Source organism: Mustelus asterias, unplaced genomic scaffold (assembly GCF_964213995.1).
Source record: "Mustelus asterias unplaced genomic scaffold, sMusAst1.hap1.1 HAP1_SCAFFOLD_43, whole genome shotgun sequence".
In the NCBI taxonomy this organism is placed as follows: domain Eukaryota; kingdom Metazoa; phylum Chordata; class Chondrichthyes; order Carcharhiniformes; family Triakidae; genus Mustelus; species Mustelus asterias.
The window spans coordinates 1910302-1938234 of NW_027590120.1; the positions used below are offsets into that span (position 1 = coordinate 1910302).

A 27933-nucleotide genomic window follows, 5' to 3' on the forward strand; every position below is an offset into this window, starting at 1 on the left:
GTGCACCTCTCTCCCGTGCTGTGGATAGGGAACATTCCCCACCGCGAGGAATGTTGGGTAAAGCGCACGCCATAGAAATTCCTCATTTAGGAACGGTGAGCTTTTTCTGCTGCGATGTGAAAATTAGGGATACGGGTGCAGTCAATAACATTAGGAATCAAATTATACTGTAACCTATGCGGCACAATAGCACAGTGGTTAGCACTGCTGCTTCACAGCTCCAATGGACCTGGGTTCAAATCCCGGATCGGGTCACTGTCTGTGTGGAGTTTGCACATTCTCCTCGTGTCTGTGTGGGTTTCTTCCCACAGTCCAAAGATGTGCAGGTTAGGATGATTGGCCATTCTAAAAATTGCCCGTTAGTGTCCTGAGATGCGTAGGTTAGAGGGATTAGCGGGTAAAATATGTAGGAATATGGGGGTAGGGCCTGGGTAGGATTGTGGTTGGTGCAGACTCGATGGGCTGAATGGCCTCTTTCTGCACTGTAGGGTTTCTATGATTTCTAAGTACTCAAGGCATTCATTATCCAACAGAAAGTAGGGGAATGGAAATTCTCAACCGAAGTATCTGAAATTGATACATAATGAGGGGGAAGTCGAACTGTATCTTTAATGAACATGAACACGCAAAAATGGAACTTGACAACTTTTAAACAGCGCATCTTCTTGACACAGAAATGTCATAATGGGAAATGTGTGTGATGGATAGAGTGGTTTCTGGGGCACATGGGATTGTAGGATCCATGGCCCCATTAAACAGCAGCTATTGGTCTGTGTTTTATTCGAGGAGCATCAGTGACTGCAACATTAATTCTGTTTCTGTCTCCATTGATGCTGTCTAACCTGATGAGTATTTACAACGTTTTCTCTTTTCATTTCAGATTTCCAGCAGCTGCAGTGTTTCGATTTTGTTTAGTTGAAGGCGTTGCTCATGGAACCGACTCTAGAAACAAACGGACCATTTAAAGCTGTGTTTCAAGTAAGGAAAAAGTAGTTCTGTCGGGGATTTTCATTAAATTTACATTTAGAAAAATTTCAAATTTTTCAGTGTGTGGGAACGGATTCAGTCGTTCATCCACTCTGCTGAGGCACCAGCAAGTTCACAACTGGAACATGTACATTACTAGAATTACCAGCAATTGGCTAAACCTCCTTTGACAGCACCTTCCAAAACTACAAACCTCTCCTCCAACATGGATAAGGGCAGTTTGTGCACAGAAACCCCACTACCTGCATTTACTCTTCAGAATCACGCACTATTCTGACTTGGTAGTTTACTGCTTTGCCTTCGCTATCACTCGGCCAAAATTCTAAAACTTATTTCCGAGCAACGCAGTACAGTGGCACAGGGTGGCACAGTGGTCAGCACTGCTGTCTCACAGCACCAGGGACCCGGGTTCGATTCCAGCTTTGGGTGACTGTCTGTGTGGAATTTGCACGTTCTCTCTGTGACTGCATGAGTTTCCTTCAGGTGCTCCGGTTTCCTCCCACACCCCAAAGGTGTACAGGTTAGGTGGATTAGCTATGCTAAATTGCCCCTTAAATGCAGGAGGATACAGGTTACCTCAGGATTACAAGTTGTTTTGAGACTTGAGATTGAAAACGACATTTGGAGGTGAATTTTCCTGCATCCTTTGAGTTGGTGAAGGTTGTGGTTTGGCAGGTTCTGTCAGTTCTTGTCCAGTTGTAGACGTATAAAGTCCTTACCGTTCATTCCCTCCCTGTTTCATCTCTATCTTTCTCCTCCCATTGAGGCTGAATTCTTGTGTCGATCTGGATGGGTGACAGGTTTCCTGCATTGAAGGACATTAACAAACCATTTGGGTTTTTAATCACAATCCAGCAGCTTCCGGAGTCACTTCTTCCTTGTGCCGGCTCCACAAATGACCAGATTCATTCAGCTCAATTTCACAACCTGCCTTTGTGTTCATCACTGTTTTTTCCTCTTTAAATTGCAGCCTCGAGAAATCCGTGAGCCATGTACATATTCAGTGTGAGAGGTTGCAGCCCCTGAAGGAGCTGCTTCTCCACTTTTAGTTATACTTCTGTTCTGCCCCACGCTCCTGTTCGTTGGCTGCCCAGTGTGGAGGAGACTGGGGAGGGCAGAGGATCTTTTCCTGGACCTGTTCTTGGGGCTGGTTAAAACAGTAATTTGTAGTTCAGCAGAGGGTAACTTGGCTGTGGGCCCCTCTTCTGTGGTTTCACAGTAACTTCATTACAGTGTTACTGTCAGCCTTCCCTGTGACTAATAAAAATAAACTTTAACTTTCTTGTCCGTGCTCGTGTGGTCCTGGAGAGGGAGCAGACAGTGTCGACTGGAACACTCAATATCTTCCACAACTCAGGGGACAGAGTGTCTCACAAACACTGGAAACAAAGTTCTGGTTTAGTTCAGATGGAAGTTCGATTGGTTCACAAGATTTGGGGAAACAAGATTTGAAATAATATTCCGTGGAAACGAGAATTGTTTGTTGTGATTTTCTGTCCTGTGCTGGCAGCGATACTGACTCTGTCAATGTCTTTTACAAGGTCCACGAGGACGATGAATTGCAGATGGGAAACTGAAACCAAACATTACATCAAGATCTGACAGAGTCACTCAATTCATCAGAAACTGAATATCATCGACCTTTAAATGTGGAAGGAGAAATGTTTGTCTATTCTGGCGGTGGGGAACAATTTCAAACATGAGTGTGACTGGAAAAGCACCGAGACACAGACCTGAGTGAGAGTGAACTGACTGGAAAGAGCTTTGACCAGTTACACAGCCTGAAAAAAACATCACACCATTCACAGCAGAGAACAATAAGACCATGAGAACTAGGATCAGAATTAGGCCATTGGACTCATCGAGTCTGCTCCTCCATTCAATGAGATCACGGCTGATATGATATGACAATCCAATTTTCTGCCTTGTCCCATAACCCTTAATAGCCTTACTTCGAAGCAATACACATGTTGTGTGTGGACAAGGCTTGACCAGACAAGAACACCTGCACCATGGAGAAACCATGGAAATGTGGGGACTGTGGGAAGGGATTCAGTTACCCATCGCTGCTGGAAATGCATCGGTGCAGTCACACTGGGGAGAGACCATTCACCTGCTCCATGTGCGGGAAAGGATTCATTCAGTCATCCCACCTGCTGGCCCACCAGCAAGTTCACATTGAAGAGAGGCTTTTTAACCATGCTGACGGTGATCCCAACTCTAAAAGCCCTGAGGACCTGGTCACGCACCAATCTATTCACACCGAGAAACAGTTCTGCTGCTCTTACTGTGGGAAGTTATTTAAGCGATCACAGAATCTCATTGAACACAAACGCACTCACACTGGGGAAAGGCCGTTCACCTGCTCTGTGTGTGGGAAGGGATTTACACGATCATCCCACCTCGCTACACACCGACTGGTTCACACTGATAACAGACCTTTCAAATGTTCCGAATGTGAGAAGAGTTATAAAACCACAAGTGATCTGCTGATACACTAGCGAGTTCACAACAAGGAGAGGCCATTCAGATGTACAGTGTGTGGGAAGGGATTCACTCTGTTATCCAGCCTCCAGAAACATCAGCGAGTTCACACTGGGGAGAGGTCATTCACTTGTTCCTTGTGTGGAAAAGGATTCATTTATTTAACCAGCCTCAGATCACACCAACTTGTTCACTCAGATAAGAAACCTTTCAAATGTTCTGAATGTGAGAAGAGCTTTAAGGCCTCAAGTGTTCTGCTGAGACACCAGCAAGTTCAGACCAGGGAGAGACTGTTCACCTGCTCTGACTGTGGAAAGGGATTCACTCGCTCATCCAACCTGCGAACACACCAGCACATTCACACCGGGGAGAAACCGTTCACTTGCTCTGAGTGCGGGAAGGGATTTTCTCACTCATCCCACCTGCTGAGACACCAACACACTCACAATGGAGAGAGACCATTCACCTTCTCTGAGTGTGAGATGGGATTCACTCAGTCAACCCATCTTCTAAATTGACAAGTGTCTGCAGGGGTTGGATTCTGTTGCTATTGCGGCTGTTAATCACATCCAGGACTGAACCGTGTTCATTCTGACAGTTGGAGTTTGTTTTTGCTGATGTTAGTGATCGCTATAACTGGGCTGGAGTTTAATACTCTGGATAAATGTCAACTGAACTAATATTGTTGAAGACACAAAGCCGGCATCTTCATTTCTCCAGGATAAGAACAGATTAATCAATGTCTTGTTGCATTTCTGTGGCCTTTTCTCCTTTCTAACTCTATATTATTTCAGTTCTCAGACCTTCAGTTACTCTCCTGGGCAAGTCCCAGCTCCCCATACTTTCCAGAGCATCTTTCCTGGCATCGGAATCCAGGGAAGGTATCAGTAACACATCCGCGGTCACAAAAGATAAATCACAGTTGTTTGCACTGATCCACTGTTGCCCCAATCATTGAGGATGGTGATATTTGTGGAGCTTTCTCTCTCTGTGATTTGTTTAATTGTCCCCCACCATTCACGACTGGATGTGGGGGGACTGCAGCTTTGATCTGATCCGTTGTTTGTGGGATCGCTTGGCCCTGCCTGGAACATGCTGCTTCTGCTGTTTAGCATGTTTATAGTCTCATGTTACAGAGTAACCAGGTTGGAATCTCAGTTTTAGGGTGCCCAGTGCTGCTCCTGACTTGTTCTCCTACACTCCATGTTGAACGAGGGGAGGTGATGACTGGTGGTATTATTGCTGAACTATTAATCCAGAAACTCAGCTAATGATTTGGGGACCGGGTTTCGAATCCTGCCACATCAGTTGGTGGAATTTGAATTCAATAAAAAATCTGGAATTAAGAATTTACTGATGACCATAAAACCATTGTTGATTATCGTAAAAAACCCATCTGGTTCACTAATGCCCTTTAGGGAAGGAAATCTGCTATCCTTACCCGGTCTGGCCTACATGTGACTCCCTCTGAAATGGCCTCGCAAGTCACTCAGTTCAAGGGCAACAAGGACTGGGCCATAAATGCTGGCCATCCAGCAATGCCCATTTCCCACGAATGAATAAAAAAGAATTTCAAGTTGAGGACTCCCAGGATGACTCACTTGCACTGTCCACCTCTGTGCTGCTCCCTCTACTCAGGTCTGAACTGCTGGTAGGACAGCACATTTTGGCAGGAAGAATAAAAGGGAAGCAGATTATCTAAATGGTGAGAGATTGTAGAGCTCTGAGATGCAGAGGGATCTGAGTGTTCTGGAGATTGAATAACCTGGGATTGTTCTCCCTGGAAAGATGGAGGCTGAGGCTCGACCTGATAGACGTTTATAAAATTATGAGGGGTGTGGATAGGGTGAACAGTTGGGAGCTTTTTTCCAGGGCAGAAATGACAATTACAAGGCGGCACAAGTTCAAGATAAGGGGGAAAGGTTCAGTGGAGATGTGCGGGGGAAGTCTTTTTACACAGAGGGTGGTGGGGGCCTGGAATGCACTGCCAAGTGAGGTGGTTGAGGCAGATACGTTAGCGACATTTAAGACTTATCTGGATAGACACATGAACAGGCGGGAATAGTGGGATATAAGTGGTTGGTCTCGCTAGGACAATGTGATCAGCGTTGGCCGAAGGGCCTGTTCCTGTGCTGTTCTTTGTTTTTTGCATGAATCACAAAAAGCGAGTAAGCAGGTAAAGCAAGTAATTAGGAAAGCTATCATTTGTGAGGGGAATTGATTACATAAATATGGAGGTTATGCTTCAGTTATCCAGAACACCAGTGAGACCACATCTGGAGTACGGTGTACAGTATTGGTCATCTTGTTTAAGCAAGGATGTAAATACATTAGTCTGGTCAATCGACTGCTTCCAATGTCAGAAATGTGTGGATTATGGGTAAAGCTTGGACAGGCTAGGTTTGTGTCTGCTGGAGTTTAGAAGAGTAAGATAAATTTGATCGAAACATAGAAGATCCTGAAGGTTCTTGACAGGTTGATGTGGAAAGGATGTTTCCTCTTCTGTGAGAATCTAGAGCTCGGGGTCCCTGTTTAAAAATAAGGGTTCACACATTTAAAACGGAGATGAAGTGAAATATTTTCTTTCAGAGGGTCGTGAACCTCTGGAACGCCTCTGAAAAGGCAGTGGAAGCAGAATCTTTGAAAATTTTTAAGGCAGATGTCGATAGATTCTTGGCAAGCAAGTGGGTGATAGATTACTGGGGGTAGGCAGGATGCAGATTTAAGGTTACTATCAGATCAGCCCTGATCTGATTAAATGGTGGAGCAGACTCGAGGGACCAAATAGCCAAATCCTGCTCCTTGTTCCTGTGAGACATTGGCAGTAAGATATGATTCAAAGTATGACTGTGTCAGCCTGTTGCTTGACTGGACTGTTTGACTGTAGGAACGGTCATGTTAATAGTTTGTAGCTTAGTTATGTGTAATGATCAAGTAATTGAAGCTTATTAATCAATTAACCTGATACGATATTCTGCTTAATTATAATACATTCGTATCATGTAACTGGCTTTGTCTGTCGCTGCATCCTTATTTGACAAGTGAAATACATCACATGACCCGAGGCCGGTGTAAACCTACACTTTTATACTTTAATTACAGAGTCCTGTGGATCCCATCAAATCTGGATGAGCTGAGGTCTGGAACTGTTAACTCCTCAGCCATTGACAACAACAGTTATACTTGAATTAGAGGCCATATTGTGTGAAGAAACCAGCTGTGAAGTTTCAAACCTTCAGCACCGTCGTAAATTAGTTTAAACTTTTAACTTGTAATATCTTAAAAGAAGCAATCACTTTCCTTCACACTATATAACTATCATTGGTTTGAAAAATTAAAGGTTTCAGTTTAATTTTCATAGTGCAGTAGTTATTCTGACTCATTAGTTTTGAACATTTATCAATTGAATGTATCATACTGTATTTGTGTTTCCTGCTATCTCACCTTTTACACACTGATTTGATGCCCACTTTCTTTGGATTTTAGATCTGAAGTAACTTTGTAATTTCTGTATTAGTTTAAGGCTGTGTGTCACTTTGTGTCCTTTTAATTAACTGTGTTCCAAGCTCTGGCAACCACTACAAAAACCAGCAAGCACTTTCTTTAACCAAAATATACTGATAGTCACCTGCCCCAATGAGAACTCTACAGGATTTCTACACATCAATGAGACATTTGAGACAATGAACCCAAATGTTAACCATTAGGATCTGACACCATAAACTTGCTTTTCTCAATTAAGTGACAAAGAAGATGTCTTTAGGCCTCCATTATCTCAGTACAAAGCCATAAAATTTAATGAAATCACAGAAAAGGCATGTGGGGCAAACTCTGAAAGTAACTGACACATTAGAAAACCAGTCGGGAGATTGCAGGAAATGGTCAGTAGATGACCATCACCATTAAGAAACCAATCAGAAACTGATTACACACCACCTAAATCAATCAGGGACTGATCATGGTGAACCAGAGTTCAGGAACACCATTGATCGTGCACAGGGGCTGTGTCTAGAAAGGGTTAATAACCATCAGCTTGCAGCTGCCCAGTTCACAGCTCAGAGAAGCTGAGCAGGAAGAAGATAGACGACGTCAACAGAACAAGAAACAGCGCCTCAGTCGGCTGGAAGTTGTGAGCCAGCGTTACAAAGTGAACTGACTGCTTCCACTGCCTTTGTTAAGTTTTGCATTTTGTACTTATGTGATTAACTTAGTAAATTCTGTAAAGCTTGTAACAAGATTTGCACCCAGTATGGTCCTGTAGCTAGTTGTAAATGAAAGTCCCTTTTAGATCAGCTCTCCCAACTAAACCCAACAATTGTAATTGACTTTAAGTCTTACATTTAAGTTGAGGTGAACCCACATCTTTCAGAAAATCTCTGCCAACTTTGGCACAAGCCCCCAGCTGTTAGCCAGGAATTCTTTGCAGGATTAACTTGGGAACAGTGTGCTTTTATCATTTCTGGAACCTAGGTCAATGCGGGGTGGTCAGTCTGGTTTTATCATTGACTCTTCTGTAGCAATTTGACACAACTGAATAGCTTGCTCAGGATAGAGAGCTCTGAATCTAGGATATTGCCTCTGTTCTGCAGACAAGTAACTATACTCTGTCTATTATTGCAGTGCTGTAATAAAGTCAGTTAAAGACAATCTGTTGTTGGGAGTTTGATTATCTGATGTATGAAACCACAAGATTCAATATTTAGAGTCAACAAGATGAACAAGGAAACACATCAGGGCCCAAAACTACAGCTGGATATTCACAGGAGAAAGTCTGTTACCCAACATCTTGAGTGGACAGAACAGAGAAAGGTCCCAACTGTAAGAAACCCTCCAAACATTTGTAAATATATTTCAAATGTTGACAGGTCCCAATCCCCAGTTTCCATTAAATTGAAATCAATGAAAGATCTGAGACAGACAGATGGGTTGAAAGCAGTGCAGGGCCCACATGTACTGAGAAACCAAATCCAGGGACCACTTACACCGAGACACCAAATCCAGGCAGCATTTGCGCTTTGATGTTGATTTATCAGGTAGAAGTTGTTTGCAATAAATCCCCAATTTTAAATTAAATCTACAAGATTTAACTATCTGGCCAGAATGAACATTCTAATTGGTAAATTCAAAAGATTTATTAACCATTAAAAGGTAGAAAGGTAACAAGTTAGAAAGATAAAAAGCAAAGTTTGAATCAACAGTGATTGACAGGAGGAGGAGAAAGCTCATCTTTAACAATAAAACAGACGTCTCACAACTTTCACGGTTGATCAGGCCAAAGAAGTGAAATGATAATCAGACAAGGTGGATAACATGTTAACAGAATGGTGACTCAAACCTTTATTTTTACCCCTTCAACTCACATTTCCTTAACTCAGATTAGCCACAGTATTGAATGATAATTGATTAACTTAATTGTCTGATTGGCCCCTGACACCTCCGAGCATCTCCTGATGTCTGAGTACAAAGGTCTCCTGAATAAATGAGACAACTTGGGTAAGGTCCCATTTATTCCCCAACTTAATGTAACTTGTCAAAGCCATAAATGTTTTGTGAGCTCTACCTTATCTTTCTAGATTGGCTGGAAAACATAATTTGACAGTTCTCATGATTTATGACCAGTGTACGTAAAATCATATTATTTATTATAATAAAACATTACAAACTTGTGTTACAGGTTATTTTTAACACACTCAATGAGTGCCTTATTCGAGTCTTTACGTCGCTTGTTGACGTTTTTGTCAACCTCTAGTGGAACCACAGTCGAGGTCCCACCGATCTAAATTGAGGAACGTGAGCTGAGGTCAGCTGATGGTCACAAAGTATGCCGTCCATAAGTCATCCCAGATCTAACTGGGCCTAATGAGCCAAGTTGTCGGTACCCATTGAACCATGCTCCACCATAACTGGGGGTGGAATTTGGAATATTGCAAACATGCCAGATTAAGTATATTGAATTAAGGGACAATTTCGTGTCACCAATCGGCCAACATACCCGTTTTTGGAATGTGGGAGGAAACCGGAGAACCCGGAGAAAACCCACGCAACCACAGGGAGAATGTGCAAACTCCCACAGGCATTGACCCAAACCGTGGATACGATTCAGGCCTCTGTATCTGCACAGCACAGCAAACAGTGGTTGTCACTGAGCTGACGTGTTGCCCATTGGTCACCTGCAGATGTAAAAGGTGCCTTTAATAAACATAAGCATAAACATACAGACAACGAGCCAAACATACAATGATGGAGTGTTCCATACAAGTCCATATGGCCTCCTGGCAGGCTGCGAGCCCCATGGTCTGACAAGCTCCAAGCTTGTATTGCGGTAGTAATCATCTCTCACCTGTTATTGAAGATCCCCAACAGCTCCAACGTGAGTGACAGGGTGAGTCTTGAAATTTGTTGGGCGAATGACTGGTATCTCTTTATTCCCAGGTACGTCATGAGGCTGTTGTTCTTCTCCAGCCATTTTCCCCTGGCGCCAACAACAAATCCAAAGAAACGGGGATCCAGGCATCCAGTCAACTTTTCAACTTCAGGTCCAAGATGTTGGTACTTCATGCACTTTTCATTCCACGTCTTTTCCAGACTGCCGCAATTGTCCTCAAAACGAACTGTCACATCCACCACTGCAACCCTTTGATCCTTCTCCCTCTTGAAGATGACGTCTGGCTTCCAGAGGGTACCGTTTTTGCCAATGAGTCTTGGTTCGAGGTAAGATGTCCAGCCGTATTTTCCAACATAATTGCGCAGCTGTTCCAAGATCGTATTATGGCGTTTGATCCTGCGGTTCTTTACAAATGGGCAGAAGCCAGAAATATGACCGAGAGTTTCACATCTTCGACAGGTTTTTGTGGCAAAGGGTTGCCCTCTTGACAGGGTCACCCTCGCGGGATACAGATTACATCTTAACAGGTTATTAATGTAACAATGAGATTTAAGTTGGTCCACAGCCTTCATCCAACTGTTTGATATCTTATCATGATTGTAATAGTGTATACCAATGACTTGACAGGTTAGCCGTCTCCATTTGTCGAATTCCCAATCTCTCCAACCCGCATACTTGTTTTGTGGTTTGCTGGAATCTGCCTCTTCCACACCAATCATTGGTATCGCAGCCCTGATCATATCCATCTCCTCATTGCTGCTCTCTTCTGGAGTTGGCATGAAGTCCTCGATTTCCCTCAGTGCCTTGAGAGATCTCAGATCTTCGATGTTTTCGCCAACGTTCTGCTCACAGAACCGGAAGGAAGCCCGAATGACTCGGTCTGACCAGTCTGACAAGTACATCTATTGATTAAGTGCTGATTCTTCAATTGTCTCAGAATGAAGGTTCTTCACTTCACCGATATGAGGATGTTAACCCGAGGGTCCCGTCTGCTCTCTCAGGCAGAGGTGAAAGATCACACGGCTTCTATTTGGAAGGAGAGGAGGGAGCTCACCCTGCTGAGACCAATATTACCCCATACCCAATCTCACTGAAAACAGGTCACTGCCCCGAACCACATTGCTGTTTGTGGAGGCTGACTGTACACAGAGATGTCCTGAGGTTGTGAAAGGTGCTACATGAATGCAAATTCTGTCAACTCCAGCCCAGTTACTGTACTTTGCAGCAACATCATCAACACTTTCCCAATGTCAGAACGAACAATGTTCAGTCCTGAATCTGATTAACAACAGCAGAATCAGAGCAGAGCCGTCATCTGTGAACTCGCTGGTGTTTCACCAGATTGGATGATTCGGTAAATCTCTTCCCGCACTCGGAGCAGGTGAACGGCCTCTCCCCAGTGTGAATGCGCTGGTGTGTCAGCAGGTGGGATGATCGTGCGAATCCCTTTCCACACTCGGAGCAGGTGAACGGCCTCACCTCAGTGTGAATTTGTTGGTGTGTCAGCAGGTTGGAGGACTGACTGAATCCCTTCCCACACTTGGAGCAGATGAATGGCTTCTCCCCAGTGTGAATTCGCTGGTGTACAGTGAGATGAGATGATCGCCTGAACCCAGTCCCACAGTGAGAGCACTTGAACGGTCTCTCCTCAGTGTGAACAAGCTGATGGGACATCAGTTCACCAGAACTTTTAAAGCACTTCCCACACTCTGGACATTGAAAAGGTCTCTTGTCAGTGTGAACTCGTTGGTGTGTCTGAAGGTGGGTTGCTGTCCTGAAACTCTTCCCGCACAGTGAGCAGCTGAACATTGTGTACTCGGTGTGAATGAGCTGGTGCTCCCTCAGTCCGTGTGGGCTTTTAAAGCTCTTCTCACACTTGGAGCATTGAAACTCTCTCTTGTCAGTGTGAACTTGCTGGTGTTTCAGCAGGTGGGATGAGCGAGTGAATCCGTTTCCACACACCGAGCAGGTGAACGGCCTCTCCCCGGTGTGGAGTCGCTCATGCAGCTGAAGGCAGATGAACTGAGCGAATCTCTTCCCACATACGGAACAAATGAACGGCCTCTCCCCGGTGTGTCTGCGTCGATGAATTTCCAGCTCAGATGGGGATCTGAATCCCTTCCCACAGTCCACACATTCCCATGGTTTCTCCCTGGTGTGAACGGTGCTTTTTGCTTCCATGTTCAAAGGCTGATGATTTTCAAGTCCTGATGAATCGAGTGACTCTGTCAGATTTTGATGTGATGTTTGGTTTGACTTTCCTGATTGTGAACCTTTCAAATATTCTGTAAAATGAATTTAAGACAGAATCAAGGAAATGTAAAAGAGAACCCAGAAAAACACAAAGGCAGGTTGTGAAATTGAGCTAAATTAATCTTGTAATTTGTGGGGCCAGCGCTAGGAAAAAGTGACCCTGAAAACTGCTGGCATCTCATAAAAACCCAACTGGTTCACTAATGTCCTTGAGGGAAGGGAACCTGCCACCCAGTCGGGGCTTACACAAGACTCTGGCTTCCATGGGAGGAGAGAGAGAGGTGAAGGAGGGTAAAAAAGATGAACTTCATAGATCTGCAACTGAATTTGAATTTTGAAAGAATCTCCCAAACCCATAACTCCATCCACTGGAAAGACAAGAGCAGCTGATGCCTGGAAAAACCATCACCTCCAAGACACACACCAGCGAGTTCAGACTGGGGAGAGACCAGACTCCTGCTCCACATGTGAGAAAGATAGAATCGATCATCCAATCAGCTGACACACCGGCGAGTTCAGCAGTGATTACTGGGCTTGGATTCTGCTGTTGTTGCTGCTGTTAATGACATCCAAGACTGAACTCTGTTCATTCTGATAGTTTGGGTTTGTTTCTGTTGATGTTTATAATCTCTATAACTGGACTGGATGTTTAATATTCTGGAACTTGGCTTGTTTTACCTTGTGACCCTTACTCTTCTAATAAAGTATCTTTCTTTGGTCTGTAGCAAATAGTGATTTACTTGTAATTTTTTTCAACTTGAGTCAGAGCAGAGGAATAACCTCTCCCTAGTGTGAATTTGCTGGCGCACTGTGAGGTGAGATAATCGCCTGAACTCAATCCCAAAGTGAGAGCACCTGAACAGTCTCTCGTCAGTGTGGACACATTGATAGGATATCACTTCCCTGGAACTTTTACAGCTCTTCTCGTAATCTGGGTAATTAACAAAATCACTCAAGTGTGAACACGTTTGTGTGTCATATGGTGGGATGACTGAATGAATCCCTTTCCATCTCTGGAGCATTTGAACAATCTCCCCCCAGTGTGAATATGTCAGTGAGCCAACAGGTTGGATGATGGAGTGAAATCAGTCCAATACACAGAGCCGGTGAACAGCCTCTCCCCGGTGCACGATGAGCTTCCAGCTCAGACGGGTAACTGAATCCCTCATCACTGTCCTCACTCTTCCATGGTTCCTCCCCAGGATGTTTATATTTGTAGCTCCTGAGGCCAGATGATCAACTGAAGCCGCGTCCACACAGAGAACAGTTTCATCTACTGTGAACAATGCTTTTTCCTTCAATGTTTAAAATCCGAATGATAATCAAGTTACCGTTAACTGGGCAGCTCCGTCAGATCCTGATGTGATGTTTGTTCGAAGATTCCTGACTGCAAATCCTCCTCTTCTAAAACTCTGTGACACTGAATTTAAAAGAAAAAAAAAGTGAGAGAGAACCCACAAAAACACAAAGGCAGGTTGTGAAATTGAGCTGAATGAATCTGGTAATTTCTGGGGCCGGCACTGGGAAAAAGTGACCATGAAAATTCTGGAGTGTCATAAAAACCCAAGTGATTCACTGATGTCCTGCAGGGAAGGGATTGAATGTCACCCATTCTATAGGATCATGGCTGATCTGACATTCCTCATGTCCACTTTCTTGCCCTTTTCCCGTAACCCTTGATTTCCTTAATCAAAAATATACACAAGGGCTTTGCCCCCACAGCTCTCTGTGGCAAGGAGTTGCAAAGACTCTTAACCCTCTGGGAGAAGAAATTGCTCCAGATCTCAGTCTTAAATTGGCACCTTTTATTCTGAGACTGTGCCCTCTGGTCCCAGACTCTCCCATGAGAGGAAACATCCGCTCAGCATTTACCCTCTCAAGTCCCTTAAGAATCCGATATGCTTCAATGAGATCACCTCTCATTCTTCTAAATTCTAATGAGGAGAGGCCCAACCTGTTTAACCTTTCCTCATAAAACAATCCCTCCATAACGGGGATAATCCAAGTGAATCTACTGTGAACTGCCTCCAATGAAATAATATTTTTCCTTAAATAAGGAGACCAAAACTGCTCACAGTCCTCCAGATATGGTCTCGCCAGTACCTTGTACAGCTGCAGCAAGACTTCCCTACTCATATACTCCAACCATGGTGGCACTGCAGTTAGCACTGCTGCTTCACAGCGCCAGAGACTCGGGTTCAATTCCTGGCTTGGGTCACTGTCTGTGTGGAGTTTGCACATTCTCCCCGGTTCTGCGTGGGTTTCCTCCGGGTGCTCCGGTTTCCTCCCACAGTCCAAAGATGTGCAGGTTAGGTGAACTGGCCATGCTAAATTCTCCCTCAGTGTACCTGAACAGGCGCCGGAGTGTGGCGACTAGTGGATTTTCACAGTAACATCATTGCATTGTTAATGTAAGCCTACTTGTGACAAATAAATAAACTTTACTTTACTTGAAATAAGGGCCAACATTCTATTAGGCTTCCTGATTACCAACTGCACCTGTGTGCTGGGTTTCTGTGTTTTGTGCAGAAGTCCCCCAAGTCCTGTTGTGTTGCAGCTTTACAGTCTTTTCCCCATTTAAATAATACTCCCCTGCTCTCCCTTCCAAAATGAACTGTTTCACATTTTCCCACATTATCATAGAGTCCCTAACAGTGCAGAAGGAGGACATTCAACCCATGAGTCGCACCAATTCTCTCACATAGTATCTTACCCAGAGCCTCTCTCCCACCCTATCCCCATACCCTCACACATTTACCATGGCTAATCCATCTAACCTACATGTCTTGGGACACTAAGGGGAAATGGCCAACCCACTTAATCTGCACATCTCTGGACTGTGGGAGAAACAGTAAGAAGTCTCACAACGCCAGGTTAAAGTCCAACAGGTTTATTTGGTAGCAAATACCATAAGCTTTTGGAGCACAGCTCCTTCGTCAGATGGAGTGGATATCTGTTATCAAACAGTGCAAACAGACACAGAAATCAAATTACAGAATACTGATTAGAATGCAAATCTCTACAGCCAGCCAGGTCTTAAATGTACAGACAATGTGGGTGGAGGGAGCATTCAACACAGGTTAAAGAGATGTGTATTGTCTCCAGACAGAACAGCTAGTGAAATTCTGCAAGTCCAGGAGGCAAGCTGTGGGGGTTACTGATAATGTGACATAAATCCAACATCCCGGTTTAGGCCGTCCTCATGTGTGCGGAACTTGGCTATCAGTTTCTGCTCAGCGACTCTGCGCTGTCGTGTGTCGTGAAGGCCGCCTTGGAGAACGCTTACCTGAAGATCCAAGGCTGAATGCCCGTGACTGCTGAAGTGCTCCCACACAGGAAGAGAACAGTCTTGCCTTGTGATTGTCGAGCGGTGTTCATTCATCCGTTGTGGGAGAAAACCAGAGCACCTGGAGGAAACCCACACAGACATGGAGGAAAGCTGCTGGATTATCATAAAAACCCAAGGGGTATGCTGATGTCTGTCAAGAAAGGAAATCTGGCACCTGGTCTAGAGTGGAGACAGAGAGAAGTAGAAGGGGCCGGGGTGAAGGAGAGGGATTTTATACATCTAGAACTCAATGAGAACTTTGACAGAATCTCCCAAATCCTCAACCTCCACCACCTAGAAGGACCGAGGTAGTAGGTAGATGTGAACACCATCACCTCCAAGATCCCTCCCCCCCCCAACTCACACACAATCCTGACTTGTCTGACATCCAGTACTAAAAGAACTGAAACTTCTTTCATATAAACACTGGGAAGACTGAACCCATTGTCTTCAGTCCCCACTACAAACTCCACTCCCTCGCCAGCAACTCTATCTTCCTGGTAACTGTCTGAGGCTGAACCAAACTGTTCACAACCATGGTGAAATATTTCACCCCAAGATGAGCTTCCAACCACATTGCCACATCATCATCAAAACCGCCTATTCCCATCTCAGTGACATCGCCCGACTCCACCCCAGTCTCACTTCATCTGGAACTCTCAACCATTCCAATGTGACGTGGAACTCAAGGGAATGGAACTGACCAAATTGCTCCACAGAGAGTTCAGTAAGTCTCACAACACTAGGTTAAAGTCCAACAGGTTTATGTGGAATCACGAGCTTTTGGAGCACTGCTCCTTCCTCAGGTCACTCACCTGATGGACTTTAACCTGGTGTTGTGAGACTTCTTACTATGCCCAACCCAGTCCAATGCCGGCATCTCCACATCATGGCTACCATGGAGAGTTAGCATGGATTTAAGTTGCCAAATGCATTTCCTTCTATGTTGTAATCTCTGCATCACTGGAAATTGATAAAGCAGCCACACTGCTGTATATTTCAAGACAAAAAATATGGGATCATAAATAACATATCTCTCTCCCATACAAATTTACTGTTGATTTAAATGTTAGCCCTCTTCTGGGAAAACTGAATTGTGAACATTGGGTAAGAGGCTACCCTATTAGCCAGATAAACTGAGGGAACTAAAAGATGTCAATGTCTTTGAGAGAGAAACAAAAATATACCTGGGCCTAGTCCTGTTCCTGAATCCGGTCTTCATCTGTAACCTTTCCAGAGTCTGCTGCCTCCCTGGATTCACTTCCTTTCCCTTCAGTTGCTGCAAGTCCCCAATTTCCCCCAGAATGAGAAAAGAAATGGAAAGGGGGAAACATTGATTTCCTCCCAGATGTTGCCCAGAGGAGGGAGTTTGGACAACTTCCGCATTGTGACGTCCATAATAGAGCTCTGCCTAAATCAGCCAATAGGAATCATTCTGCTCCGCGATGACGTCTCCGGTGTGCAGGCCCGGGCGCGCGGACCCGGGAGCCCCGCCCCCACCCATTGTTCCCCCTCCCCCTCCACCTCTTCCAGCCACGGTTTCCAGGCAACCGGCTGACGGCTCCGGCCAGAGCGAGAAGCCGCGTATTGATCGCCCCCTCCCTCGGCCCGGGACTGCGCATGTCCAAGGGAGAGGGGAAGATGTGCATGTGCGGGGGGGAGCCAACCTTTTGACCTGCTGCTGAGGTGTTGGCCAATGGAAAGTTGGAGGACCGGACGTTCTCTGGTCCTCCAGCCAATCAGAGCGCCCCCATTGTCTGAATGCGGAAGTGGACAATGAGCTTGTTCAGCTGCTCATTCCTGCCCAGCAAAGCTGCTGCTGCTCTCTCTCTGAATGAAGATTGCGCTTCAGACAGACTCAAACTTCTTCTGTCTCTCCAACATCTGTGAGTAAAACACTTTCTTTTCTCCCCCTTTCCATTTCTTTTCTCATTCTGGGGGAAATTGGGGACTTGCAGCAACTAAAGGGAAACGGAGTGAATCCAGGGAGGCTGCAGACTCTGGAAAGGTTGGCCCGGGTCTCTCTTTCTCTTAAAGACATTGACATCCTTTGCTCCCTCAGCTTGACACGCTGATTTGTCTGGCTAAAAGGTCCCTTTCCTAATGTTCACAATTAAAGGGCTGGTTTCCCCAGGTGATGGCTGACATTTAAAAGAACAATAAATTAATACAGGATAGAGATATGCCTTGTGTTGTTATATTGTAGATTTGGTGTAATATTTATGGTTCTGTAACAAAGTACATTTATTATTATTTCTCATTTTGTAATGTAGCACTGAAGCTATGTTATATATTTTCACTCATCGAGTCATTACAGCGCAGAAGGAGTCCATTCAGTAACTCGAATCCATGCCGACTCTCTGTCGAACAATCCAGTCAGTCCCATTCCCTTTCTATATTACCTTTCCCCTGCAACTTTATTTCCTTTATGTGCCCATCTAATTTCTGAAATATATTAAAGGGGACAGTAAACTAATACAGGACAGAGATGTGCCTCTGCTCCCCATAGCCAGGAACTGATAGCCTGCTCCCTTATATTGTATATCATTCTCTCTGTATTGCTTGTTTCCTCTGATTCTCAGCTTTTATCTTTGACCACCTCATCTTTCTGCTTTTTAAAATCTCTCTCAGTTTTTCTCTCAGTCTTTCTGTCTCTCCTTTCCTCTGTATCTTTCTCAGGCTTTGTGTGTTCCTATTTGATCAAGATGTTCAAAATCAGGGAGAGTTTCTGATTGATTACAGAGGGAAAAACAGGGAGAAAAGCAGAAAAACCCGGCAGGTCTGGCGGCATCTGTTCAGAGAGTTAACATTTTGAGTCCATATAATTCTTCAGGGCAGGAAAAACATGGGTTATCCATCTTAGATCAGGGAATGTGCTGGGGGAGATTTAATAGAGGTGTTTAAAATGACAAATGATTTATGATAGTGTCAATGGAGAGAAATGATCTCCCAGCAGCAGGAGGGTTTGTCGATGGAGAGAATCGATTTCCCCGGTGCAGGAGGGTCTGTAAGCAGAGGATACAGAGATTTAATTTAATTGACAACAGAATTGGAAGGGGTGTTAAGGAGAATGTTTTACACAATAACTTGATATGATCTGGAATGCACAAACTGACAGGTGCTCGAAGCAAGTTTAATAGTAGCTTTCAAAGGGAATTGGATAAATACTTGCAGAGGATAAATTGGCAAAGTTATGGTGAATGGGATTAATTAGACAATTCACTCATCTTTGTGACATTCTGAATGTATCTCTCCTCAGGTTTTAATATTTGATCTTTTCGATTATAATGTGTCTCAAACAGAAGATTAAAATATTGGGTTTGATGAGCTGTCAGATCTCTTTCCTGTGTGTCTGTGTAACTTGAGAACTGGAGATAACAATGAGAAGGAACTGATTATTTTCAGTTCCTCTAACAGATACACCTCAGATATCAGAAATCCCTGGAGCTCCCCATGTCCTCATTATTCTCGCCTCGAGTATAACAGCTCTCAGTCAGGCCGAGTCAGTCACATGTGTCTCTGTCATGATGTTTCCACTTGTATTTTATCACTCACCTCCCAGTGACACTCACCATAACACAGACACCTTAAAATATCATTGTTCCCTTGCACTTTGTCCTCCTATTATAATCAAATGTTTGTTGGGCCTCTTGTCTCCCTTAATGTCAGATTACCTGCAGTTAAAATGACCTCAGAGACACTGAAACTGCCGTTGTAAAATACAGCAGAATTGGAATGACAGACAGGTTATTGTCCGATAATGACAGTGGCAGAGTAACACACACCGGAATCTAAATACATTATATCAATAGACCACGACTCACTCACACTATCAAATGAAACTTAAACTTTGGTTATGGTGCACGAGATACTGACTGTATTACCATTACATTGGATCTAATGCTGTGTTCACTAACATACTGCAATGTGACTCTAAATATTTTAACAAACATTGTATTTGTTACACTCAGAGTAAGTCAGTGCTTTGCTGTGTTGTCTCTGTGCCCCATCTCCACTCTGAATGAATTGGAGCCTGTGTGTGTCATTGTTACACTGAGACTCTGTCACTGTTATTACTAATGTGGAGATGCCGGCGTTGGACTAGGGTAAACACAGTAAGAGGTTTAACAACACCAGGTTAAAGTCCAACAGGTTTATTTGGTAGCAAAAGCCACAAGCTTTCGGAGTCTTAAGCTCCTTCTTCAGGTGAGTGGGAATTCTGTTCACAAACAGGGCATATAAAGACACAAACTCAATTAACAGAATAATGGTTGGAATGCAAATACTTACAGCTAATCAAGTCTTAAAGGTACAAACAATGTGAGTGGAGACAGCATCAAGACAGGCTAAAGAGATGTGTATTCATAGAATCATAGAAACCCTACAGCACAGAAAGAGGCCATTCAGCCCATCGAGTCTGCACTGACCACAATCCCACCCAGGCCCTACCCCCATATCCCTACATATTTACCCACTAATCCCTCTAACCTACGCATCTCAGGACACTAAGGGCAATTTTAGCACGGCCAATCAACCTCACCCGCACATCTTTGGACTGTGGGAGGAAACCGGAGCACCCGGAGGAAACTCACGCAGACACGAGGAGAACGTGCAAACTCCACACAGACAGTGACCCAAGCCGGGAATCGAACCCAGGTCCCTGGAGCTGTAAAGCAGCAGTGCTAACCACTGTGCTACCATGCCGCCCCACTGTCCAGACAGGACAGCCAGTGAGACTCTGCAAGTCCAGGCAAGTTGTGGGGATTACAGATAGTGTGACATGAACCCAATATCCCGGTTGAGGCCGTCCTCATGTGTGCAGAACTTGGCTATCAGTTTCTGCTCAGCAACTCTGCGCCGTCGTGTGTCGTGAAGGCCGCCTTGGAGAATGCTTACCCGAATATCAGAGGCCGAATGCCCGTGACCGCTCAAGTGCTCCCCAACAGGAAGAGAACAGTCTTGCCTGGTGATTGTCGAGTGGTATTCATTCATCCGTTGTCACAGCGTCTGCATGGTTTCCCCAATGTACCATGCCTCGGGACATCCTTTCCTGCAGCGTATCAGGTAGACAACTTTGGCCGAGTTGCAAGAGTATGTACCGTGTACCTGGTGGATGGTGTTCTCACGTGAGATGATGGCATCTGTGTCGATGATCCGGCACGTGTTGCAGAGGTTGCTGTGGCAGGGTTGTGTGGTGTCGTGGTCACTGTTCTCCTGAAGGCTGGGTAGTTTGCTGCGGACAATGGTCTGTTTGAGGTTGTGCGGTTGTTTGAAGGCAAGAAGTGGGGGTGTGGGGATGGCCTTGGCGAGATGTTCGTCTTCATCAATGACATGTTGAAGGCTCCGGAGGAGATGCCGTAGCTTCTCCGCTCCGATGAAGTACTGGACGACGAAGGGTACTCTGTCCACCGTGTCCCGTGTTTGTCTTCTGAGGAGGTCGGTGCGGTTTTTCACTGTGGCGCGTCGGAACTGTCGATCGATGAGTTGAGCGCTATATCCTGTTCTTATGAGGGCATCTTTCAGCATCTGGAGGTGTCTGTTGCGATCCTCCTCATCCGAGCAGATCCTGTGTATACGGAGGGCTTGTCCGTCGGGGATGGCTTCTTTAACGTGTTTAGAGTGGAAGCTCTCCACTCACATTGTTTGTACCTTTAAGACTTGATTAGCTGCAAGGATTCGCATTCCAACCATTATTCTGTAAATTGAGTCTGTGTCTTTATATGCCCTGTTTGTAAACAGAATTCCCACTCACCTGAAGAAGGAGCTTGAGGCTCCGAAAGCTTGTGTGACGTTTGCTACCAAATAAACCTGTTGGACTTTAACCTGGTGTTGTTAAACTTCTTACTGTTATTATTGGACAAGCAGCAAATCACCGTCACAATGCCCGGCTGATTGACGGCAGCGCGGACCAATGGGAAGAGGGGACAGTGCTGGAGGACCGACATGGGGCGGTCGGTCCTCCAACCAATCGGAGCGAACGAGGGGCGGGGCCAACTTTGACTCGAGCATGCGCAGTATGAGTAATGGCGATGGGAAACGGCTTTTGCTGTGGGCTCGGAAATCTGTTCGAGGTGATTGGAGGAACGGAGAGAGCAATGGATCGTCCAGGTGGGTGGAAACGCTGCATAACCATGTTGTGTAAGCCGCAAACCGCGGAAGAGAACTTCCCGGACCCAGTTTGTACCGAGCAAGGCTGCAGCTCCTCGTGTTCGTCCAGGGTTAACGTTCGCCATCTTTATTGGGGGCAATAGGCAGCAGTGCGCACGTGCGGCCGCCATGTTTGTAGAGGGCAATGTTGTCAATCAGTGGGAGGGGCTTTTGTGTGGCTTTTGCTACCAAATAAACCTGTTGGACTTTAACCTGGTGTTGTTAAACTTCTTAAGGGGCTTGTTCCCCAGTGCTCAGAATGGAGACAACTTGTCCATCAAACTGCATCAACCCTGAGTCCCAATGTCTTATTGATGAGGCAGAGCGGTGGTAGAGAAGGAAAAAGAAAGGAAAATAAAAACAATAAATGCTGGAAAATCTCAGCAGATCTGACAGCATCTGTGGAGAGAGAATAGAACCAACGTTTCGAGACTGGATGACCCATAGTCGGAGCTTGTACACGTGTAAACAGAGCATGTAAACTTTGACACCTCCATGTACCCTTGTACACCTCAATCAATCTACTTTGCTCCAAGGAGAACAACCCCAAGTTATCCAGCCTAACATTGTAACTATAATTCCTCATCCCTGAAACCATTTTGATAAATCTGCTCTGCACCCTGTCAAGGAGCCTCACATCCTCCATAATGTGTGGTGTTCACTGGTTTGCACAGACCCAGGTATTCTGTGTTCCTGTCTGTGATCTCATCACATACTTACAATTGCACAGTGACATCACCCCCGCTCCCCGGGGATTTCCTCAACTGGGAGATTTTTCTCTGATGCCAATGCTTCTGATATCTTTCCAGCTGCAGGCTCCAGCAGGAGATTTTAATATTAAAATCAGTTAAATTGTTTCAGAGGTGAGTGTTTGTGACCATTCACGGGCGCGGGTTCTCGTCATAAACCAGCTGGTCTCCTCCATGCTGTGGTACCGGCTGGTCCCTTTGACCCCTCCCCCTGGCTTTGTCACCGATATCCAGAGAACCCTCCTGCGGTTCTTCTGGGGCAATCGACTGCACTGGGTCCCTGCTGCGGTTCTGTATCTCCCGCTTGAGGAGGGCGGGCAAGGTCTGGTGTGCCTCCGCACTCAGATAGCGACCTTCCGCTAAAGGTACCTTTCCGTTGAGCCCCCTCCACAGTGGTGTGCCATATTTCTTCTGCCACTGGCACGGCCTCAATTATGACGTGCAGCTCCTGCATATCGAACTGGGGCGTGCTTCGACCACCCTGCAGGAGTTGCCCGTCTTTTACCAGGACCTCCTCACCGTCTGGAACAAGGTCGCCTCGCGACACAGCTCTCCCCCGTCAGGAGTAGCAGCTCTCGTGCGAGAGCCGCTGCTCCGGAATCCGCTCCTCCAGCCGTATGACTTCAGGTGGCTGGCGGAGAGGAGGGCTGTGGACGCCGGGGTGACCAGAATCGGGGACGTGCTCGATGGCGGAGGAGCGGGCTGGATGGGCCCCCGCGTGCTGGCTGAGCGCGTGGGGACGACCGTCCGGCACGCGGCCAAAGCCATCCTAGACCTTAGGACGGTCGTGCTCGGCCCCGAAAGTGCACGCAAACTCGAGGCGGCGCAGGCGTGCGGTGGGATCCCGCCCGAGCGTTCCCCTGTTCGGACAGAATTCCACATTGGCCCAAAACTTCAACCCTCCTCCCCTGGGTGAGGTGCCCCACAGCCTGAGCCGTCTCGCGGAAATGTCCTCCGTGCCTTTTCCTACCGCGCGGAGGCGTTTCCTGTGCGGGCTGCTGCTGCACACCTTCCACTACCGCCTCCTTGCCTGTCGCCCGGATACACCTTGGCGGGCCTTGTTTCCGTAGAGGTCCCTCTACGGAGGGATTGCCCCAATTACATCGGGGACGTGGGGTGAAGGGTGATGCATGCAGCAGTTCCGCACAACCGTAGGATTCACTGGTTCACGGGCTATGAAGCTTGCCCCTTCTGTGGCCTTGTGAAGTCCGTGGACCATGTCTATGTTTTGTGTCTTAGGTTGCACTTTCTTTTTGTTGGGGTCGGGATGGCGACCTCCTCGTGAACCTGCTCCTGGGCCTGGCGAAACGCGCCATTTACCGGTCCAGGCTGCGGGCGATCGAGGGGGCCGTCCATCCTGACTGTCTTCCCCTCTACCGCGGCTACGTTCGCGGCCAGGTGTCCCTGGAGAGGGAGCATGCGGTGTCCACGGGCGCGGTTGACGCCTTCCTCGCCCGCTGGGCACCGCAGGGGTTGGGGTGCGTTATCGACCCTAATAATCACATTTTAATTTGATGTTTTTAAGTTTCCTTTGTACTTTGATTTCTGTTCGGACTGTTCTCCCTCCTTTTGGGGAGCTGCCCCTTTTACTTTGTCCTGACTTAATCTGAGTTTGTTTATTTGTTTTGACCTAAAAGAGGCCAACATCTGTGAGTAACACACTTTCTTTTCTCCCCCTTTCCATTTCTTTTCTCATTCTGGGGGAAATTGGGGACTTGCAGCAACTGAAGGGAAAGGAAGTGAATCCAGGGAGGCTGCAGACTCTGGAAAGGTTGGCCCAGGTCTCCCTCTCTCTCTCTCTTAAAGACATTGATATAGAAACAGAGATGATAGGAGCAGGAGGAGGCCATTTGGCCCTTCGAGCCTGCTCCGCCATTCATTATGATCATGGCTGATCATCCAACTGAGTAGCCTAATCCTGCTTTTTCCCCATAACCTGTGATCCCATTCACCCCAAGTGCTTTATCCAGCCGCCTCTTGAATACATTCAATGTTTTGGCATTGACTACTTCCTGTGGTAATAAATTCCACAGGGTGACTACTCTTTGGGTGAAGAAATGTCTACTCACCTCCGTCCTAAATGGTCTGCCCTGAATCCTCAGACTGTGACCCTTGGTTCTGGACTCCATCGGGAACATCCTCCCTGCATCTATCCTGTCTCGACCTGTTAGAATTTTATAAGTCTCTTTGAGATTCCCCCCTCATTCATCTGAACTCCAACGAAAACAATTCTAACCTGGTCAATCTCTCCTCATACATCAGTCCCGCGATTCCCTGAATCAGCCTGGTGAACATCCTTTGCTCCCTCAGCTTGACACATTTATTTGTCTGTCGAAAAGGATGGTCTTTTTCCTCATGTTCACATTAAAGGGCAGCTTTCCCCAGGAGATGGCTGACATTTAAGGGGACAGTATGTTAATATAGGACAGAGATCTGTCTAGTGTTATTATATGGTACCCAGATTAGATATATTATTTATGTTTCTGTAATAAAATACTTTTATTATTAGTTCTTGCATTGTAATATAATGCTATAGCGATGTTATACATTTCCAGTCATAAAGTCATTACAGCACAGAAGGAATCCATTCGGTAACTCGAGTCCATTCTGACTCTCTGTATAACATTCCAGTCCCAATCCCCCTCTATATCCCCATTCTCCTGAAAGTTTATTTCCTTCAAATGCCCATCCACTTTCGTTTTTAAATAGAATCCATAGATATGGATGGAGATTTACAACTTTTTGGGAATGAAATAGGAAAGAATGTTCCATAGAAACTAGAATTGGCTGCTCTGAATTTCTATCCTATACTGACAGGGGCGGCACGGTAGCACAGTGGTTAGCACTGCTGCTTCACAGCTCCAGGGTCCTGGGTTCGATTCCCGGCTCAGGTCACTGTCTGTGTGGAGTTTGCACATTCTCCTCGTGTCTGCGTGGGTTTCCTCCGGGTGCTCCGGTTTCCTCCCACAGTCCAAAGATGTGCGGGTTAGGTTGATTGGCCAGGTTAAAAATTGTCCCTTAGAGTCCTGGGATGCGTAGGTTAGAGGGATTAGCGGGTAAATTAGCGGGTAAAAAAAAAAAGGGATTAGCGGGTAAGGCCTGGGTGGGATTGTGGTCGGTGCAGACTCGATGGGCCGAATGGCCTCCTTCTGCACTGTAGGGTTTCTATGATTCTATGACTGTGATGACTTTTGCAAACTCATTTCATAGGATATTGAATGAGGAATCAAAGGCAAAAATCTCAACCGTCACGTCTAGACAGAGCCATATTCCTTGGGATCTGAATATCTTGTAATATGGAACTGTAGCTACGTTATATATTTCCAGACATCTCTTCCCTCAGAGGGTTGTTAGTCTTTTGGATTTCTCTTCCACAGGGACCAGTGGAGGCTGAGGATCATTGAATATATTCCAGTTAGACAGATCTTTGACTGACAAGGGTGTCAAGGGTTATGGGGAACAGACAAGAAGATGGAGCAAAAGCTAAGACGTGGGGGGATTTCTTCACTCAAGGATGTGGGAAAGCTTTGGAATTCTCAATCCCTGAGGACAGTGAAGCCTCAGTCATCAACTACTTGCAAGAGAGAGATTGATTGGTTTCTAGATATTGAATATATCAAGGGATATGGGTTTAGTGTGGGGAGAATGATGCTGAGGTAGATGAACGAATTATCTCATTGAATAGTTTAAAAGAATCGATGGGCCAAATGGCCGACTGCAGCTCCTATTTGTTATGGTCTCTGTGTCCAGGACAGGAAGCAGTGAGCATGGATCTGTCAATCAGCCTCAATCAGCACCTTCAGGAGAATTGGGAGGGTGAATATTAGATACAGCAGAGTGAGAATGGAGGGAGAGTGTGTGGGATGGAAATTTACAGCTTTTTGGGACTGAAATAGGAAAGAATGTTCCATAGAAACTAGAATTGTCTGTTCTGAATTTCTATCCTGTACTGACACTGATGACTTTTGTCAACCTGTTTTACAGGATATTGAAAGAGGAATCACAGGCCGAAATCTCAAACGTCACGTCTAGATCTGACAGAGTCATATTCCTTGGGAGCTGAATATCATCGGACTTTGAATCTGGAAGGAGAAATGATTGTCCAGTCTGTTGATTTGAAAAGATTTGAAATGTCAGTGTGACTGGAAAAGCAGCAACACACTGCCACACTCGAGTGAGAGTGTTCCAGTGCACTAACTAAAGAGCTTTAACCAGTTACACAGCCTGAATAAATATCACACCATTCACAGCAGGGAGAGACTGTACCCGTGTTGTGAGTGTGGACGAGACTTCAACTGATTGTCCACCCAAGAGAGAGGTAAGGACACCTGCACCATGGAGAAACCGTGGAAATGTGGGGACTGTGGGAAGAGATACAGAGCCCCATCAGAGCTGGAAGCTCATCGGCGCAACCACACTGGGGAGAGACCATTCACCTGCTCTCAGTGTGGGGAGGGATTCACTCAGTCATTCAGCCTGCAGTCACACCAGCGAGTTCACACTGGGGAGAGACCGTTCACGTGTTCTCAGTGCGGGGAGGGATTCAGTCATTTATCCAGCCTGCGGACACACCAGCGAGTTCACACTGGGGAGAGGCCGTTCACCTGCCCTCAGTGTGGGAAGGGATTCACTTGTTCATCCAGCCTGCAGTCACACCGGCGAGTTCACACTGGGGAAAGGCCATTCACCTGCCCTCAGTGTGGGAAGGGTTTCACTCAGTCATTCAACCTGCGGGCACACCAGCGAGTTCACACTGGAGAGAGGCCATTCACCTGCTCTCAGTGTGGGAAGGGATTCACTCAGTCATCCCACCTGCGGATACACCACCGAGTTCACACTGGGGAGAGGCCATTCACCTGCTCTCAGTGTGGGAATGGATTCACTCAGTCATCCCACCTGCAGACACACCAGCGGGTTCACACTGGGGAGAGGCCATTCACCTGCTCTCAATGTGGGGAGGGATTCAGTCGGTCATCCCACCTGCAGACACACCAGCGAGTTCACACTGGGGAGAGGCCATTCACCTGCTCTCAATGTGGGGAGGGATTTACTCAGTCATCCCAGCTGCAGATACACCAGCGAGTTCACACTGGGGAGAGGCCATTCACCTGCTCTCAGTGTGGGAAGGGATTCACTCAGTCATCCAGCCTGCTGACACACCAGCGAGTTCACACTGGGGAGAAGCCGTTCACCTGCTCTCAATGTGCGAAGGGATTCACTCGGTCCTCCCACCTCCAGATACACCAGCGAGTTCACACTGGGGAGAGACCGTTCAGCTGCTCTGTGTGTGAGAAGAGATTCAGTCTTTCATCCGCCCTGCTGAGACACCAACAAGTTCACGAGTGATTCCAGGGGTTGTTTCTGTTATTGTTTCTGCTCTCAATTACATCCAGGACTGCATTTTGTTCATTCTCACAGTTGGTCAATGGGGAGGGTCAGAGGGTTTCTTTCTGCTGGACTGGCCGGTCTCATGACTTTGCCTCCAGTGGGCTGATGCTCTTTGAGTCGTGTTACCAAATTTCACAAGGATCACAGAGTGACAGGGTGTGAGGAAGTTAAGAGTCACTATTTTTGTTTGAAATCCCCTCAAATGCCCATCC

General features: G+C 46.1%; 3 protein-coding genes across 4 annotated transcripts; 2 read left to right on the forward strand and 1 right to left on the reverse strand.

Moving 5' to 3' along the window:
• The first annotated feature begins 47 nt into the window (after nt 1-47).
• LOC144482902 (uncharacterized) lies at nt 48-27750 on the forward strand. 2 transcript variants are annotated; one of them, XM_078201756.1, is made up of 3 exons: nt 48-95; nt 881-978; nt 26318-27750. In XM_078201756.1, exon 3 carries the CDS (start codon nt 26669-26671, stop codon nt 27677-27679), a length of 1011 nt encoding a protein of 336 aa, XP_078057882.1. In that variant the 5' UTR covers nt 48-95; nt 881-978; nt 26318-26668; the 3' UTR covers nt 27680-27750. The 2 variants fall into 2 exon arrangements, with proteins under 2 accessions (XP_078057882.1, XP_078057881.1); XM_078201755.1 differs by lacking the exons at nt 48-95; nt 881-978 and adding an exon at nt 21462-21545.
• On the forward strand, nt 51-3989 carry LOC144482869 (uncharacterized). The gene is made up of 3 exons (XM_078201709.1): nt 51-95; nt 916-978; nt 3489-3989. The coding sequence occupies exons 1-3, from the start codon at nt 51-53 to the stop codon at nt 3987-3989; spliced, it is 609 nt and encodes a 202-aa protein (XP_078057835.1).
• Nucleotides 11153-16681, reverse strand: LOC144482871 (uncharacterized). Its single transcript, XM_078201710.1, has 3 exons — nt 16625-16681; nt 13441-13529; nt 11153-12141 (listed from the first exon to the last, which is right to left on the reverse strand). Exon 3 carries the CDS (start codon nt 12035-12037, stop codon nt 11168-11170), a length of 870 nt encoding a protein of 289 aa, XP_078057836.1. The 5' UTR covers nt 12038-12141; nt 13441-13529; nt 16625-16681; the 3' UTR covers nt 11153-11167.
• Nucleotides 27751-27933: the final 183 nt, after the last annotated feature.

Excerpts from the sequence above, each read along its gene's own strand:
- LOC144482869 (XM_078201709.1), top strand. The coding sequence starts at position 51 with ATGTTGGGTAAAGCGCACGCCATAGAAATTCCTCATTTAGGAACG. Across the intron at positions 96-915 it reads AAATTCCTCATTTAGGAACG|TTGAAGGCGTTGCTCATGGA; the intron begins GTGAGCTTTTTC and ends GATTTTGTTTAG. Across the intron at positions 979-3,488 it reads CATTTAAAGCTGTGTTTCAA|CGAGTTCACAACAAGGAGAG; the intron begins GTAAGGAAAAAG and ends CTGATACACTAG.
- LOC144482871 (XM_078201710.1), bottom strand. The coding sequence starts at position 12,037 with ATGGAAGCAAAAAGCACCGTTCACACCAGGGAGAAACCATGGGAATGT.
- LOC144482902 (XM_078201756.1), top strand. The coding sequence starts at position 26,669 with ATGGAGAAACCGTGGAAATGTGGGGACTGTGGGAAGAGATACAGAGCC.